General features: G+C 46.0%; 2 protein-coding genes across 2 annotated transcripts in view; one reads left to right on the forward strand and one right to left on the reverse strand.

The window, feature by feature from the left end:
* Nucleotides 1–751, forward strand: part of LOC125959178 (putative mediator of RNA polymerase II transcription subunit 26) — a 3,372-nt gene extending 2,621 nt beyond the window's left edge. The window contains exons 9-10 of the mRNA XM_049691989.1: nt 56–160; nt 231–751. Of these exons, the coding sequence (XP_049547946.1) occupies nt 56–160; nt 231–470 (345 nt within the window). The 3' untranslated portion in view covers nt 471–751. The remainder of the gene's footprint in view (nt 1–55; nt 161–230) is intronic.
* A 135-nt stretch (nt 752–886) lies between these two features.
* LOC125951262 (protein abnormal spindle) overlaps nt 887–2,500 on the reverse strand; it is a 7,534-nt gene continuing 5,920 nt past the window's right edge. The window contains exons 4-6 of the mRNA XM_049679969.1: nt 1,915–2,500; nt 1,721–1,840; nt 887–1,649 (exon numbers count right to left, since the gene is read on the reverse strand). The exon at nt 1,915–2,500 is cut by the window's right edge and continues 3,581 nt beyond it. Of these exons, the coding sequence (XP_049535926.1) occupies nt 1,386–1,649; nt 1,721–1,840; nt 1,915–2,500 (970 nt within the window). The 3' untranslated portion in view covers nt 887–1,385. The remainder of the gene's footprint in view (nt 1,650–1,720; nt 1,841–1,914) is intronic.

Below are 2,500 nucleotides of genomic sequence, written 5' to 3' on the forward strand. Positions count from 1 at the left end.
TCTTCAACCAGCGCAGCAACATTACTCTTATAACCGGAACCAACAGCAGCAGCAGCAGCAGCTACAGCAGGCAATCGGAAGTACGATCGCACCTCAAACGACCCATAGTCCCTTGAGGATATACGTGCCCGAGGAGGCCGATCATGAGTACTCCAACAGTGTGAGTATCCATGGAAACATTGATTGGGGAGGATATTTTTAACTGGCAATTCTTTCATATATCGGTGCAGGTACACGCTCAGAAGCGGATGGATGAGATTGATTTTGAGTATGCCGATGCAGAAGGACAGATCCCCACAGAGGACAGCAAACCGACCGTTGCCTATGAAGCAATGATGGATGAAGATTCGGAACCAGCGGCAGAGGTGCCCGAAGACCAAGAGTACCAACAGCAACAATCTCGGACAGAGGAACCCGACAATGAAGAGGAAAACTACACGAAGAATCTTAGCAACCATCGGCTAGAATGAGTGAACCATTCCTCCCCCCACTGATTCGACTGTCTCAGTGTCATTTGCGTACAATATTAATAGTAGACCGGCGAGATGTATTCCCGGGCAGGTCAGTAGTCGAGGTTGAATCGAGACAGTCCGTAAAATTCACCGAGGATCTTAAACGGTCAGCTCCCTCTAGCGGACACCAGTTTGTGAATGGATATTGCAATCGTAGAAGTACCTAGGATCTAGTGCAGTATGTAATTTATTTGCTCCTACAGCAGGCTGACGGTAGCAGCTGAAGAGACATTATTTATTTCCAATCTGAATGTAATAAAAAAACAAGAACCAAATTCAAAATCGATACTATTATGACTATTTTTTTCAGTACCCATCCTTTCCTAGAATTTCCACAGCTGTACTGGGTTGCTCAAAGATCACTACGGATTTTCTCGTGACAATAGTTTACTAGAGTGAGAACCGTTACTTATTGGCGATCAAGTAATCATTGCAACTGCGCATGCATACATAACAACTGCGCTAATATCCAATAACGGATCTTCTACCATGTTTATAATGAGTATGCGCCGTTGGCTATTCCATTATTTTATTCTGTTATGTTCTACACAGCACTGGAAACCAGATTACATTTTAAACATCTCGCTCCAATGTATTACAAAGATAAATAGGATTTAAGTTTTCCTTTGCAATACTATTTCTTCTACATGGAGACAAAGGCGAACATATGGCGAACAGGGGTGATATAACCAACATATCTCACAACCCACATGGTCATGCTAGGGTTAAAGAATCATGAAGGTCGTCGTTGGGGAATAATGTAAAACAGGACTGCTTGTTATTTGCATTGATTCAAAAACAAAAGCAAATAAATCATTATCATTTAAGAATTAAAAACGGAGTGATTAAACAAAAAATTAACCGCGGTGCTGCCTAGGTCAGATCGACGTCCAGCATCTGCAATACTCTCTCGAAACCGAATACGGATGAGTAAAACACGTACGGTTTGCTACGATCGACACCGAAGTCGGGCTCCAGTGCTGGCAGTGTGTGCATCAGTTGGGGACTCGGTGGCACCAGACAACCAACGGGAGGTCGTTGAACATTCCGCCGCATTTTCTCCTTCCGTTGCACTAGTTTCTTCGTTTCTCGTAGCATAAAGACGGCATCCTTTGATATCATGTAACGTCTGATTGCCTGCAAAATGCGATATTATAATTTTTTTGCTCTTTCGGACAATGTGCTTGTTTTTTTACGTTAACACTTACGTTTTTCTTCTTTTTATCATGGGCTAACACCCACAGCAACGTGCAAAGCGTACTGAAGATTGCACAATCTTTATCACACCAACGGAGCAACATTTGCGATACGGTGACGAGTCCATTCTCCTGTGGAAATCGAAAAAACAGGCCCCATGTAAGAGATGGTACGCAATATCTCACAAGGGATTGCAATCACCTACCTGGAACGCTTGTTCCTTGGTACCGCGGAAACGTGCCAGGTTCAGTATGATGCGGGCGCAGATTTCGATCAGTATCTTGTCCAGCTCGGAACGTATCGCTTGTGCCATCGTACTGTAGCAGAACTGAGCCAGGAAGACGGCATCCGACACAAGCATATGTGGTACCAGCCGTGACAATCTTTCCAGTCGCTGCAGAATACCGATGGCATCGGAGGAGGAGAAGCGTGATTTTAGGAAGCGCATGCAGAGCCGTGTCACATTGCTCAGCCGGTTCGACGGATCACGTATCGCTTCTTGGCGGCTTGCTACCATCTGTATGGCCATCTTTCGCATAGCCTCCGTCTGATGGCGTCGTCGATGTCTAATACCGCGCCACCATGCCTGCAACCGTAATGCAGCCTTTTGGCGCCGCCGCAATTCAACGAACTCTGGTGTGAGCTTAGCTCGGTATGCTCGACGAGCCAGCATACCACGACTGTACCGCTGCAGTGCGTTCACGGTGCGCTGAATTTGCTGGAAACGATGACGCTCCATGCGAGTGGTCAGCTTTTCCCGATACCGACGCTGGACGATAATCACCGCGCTG

The sequence above is a fragment of the Anopheles darlingi genome, chromosome 2 (assembly GCF_943734745.1).
Source record: "Anopheles darlingi chromosome 2, idAnoDarlMG_H_01, whole genome shotgun sequence".
Lineage (NCBI taxonomy): Eukaryota > Metazoa > Arthropoda > Insecta > Diptera > Culicidae > Anopheles > Anopheles darlingi.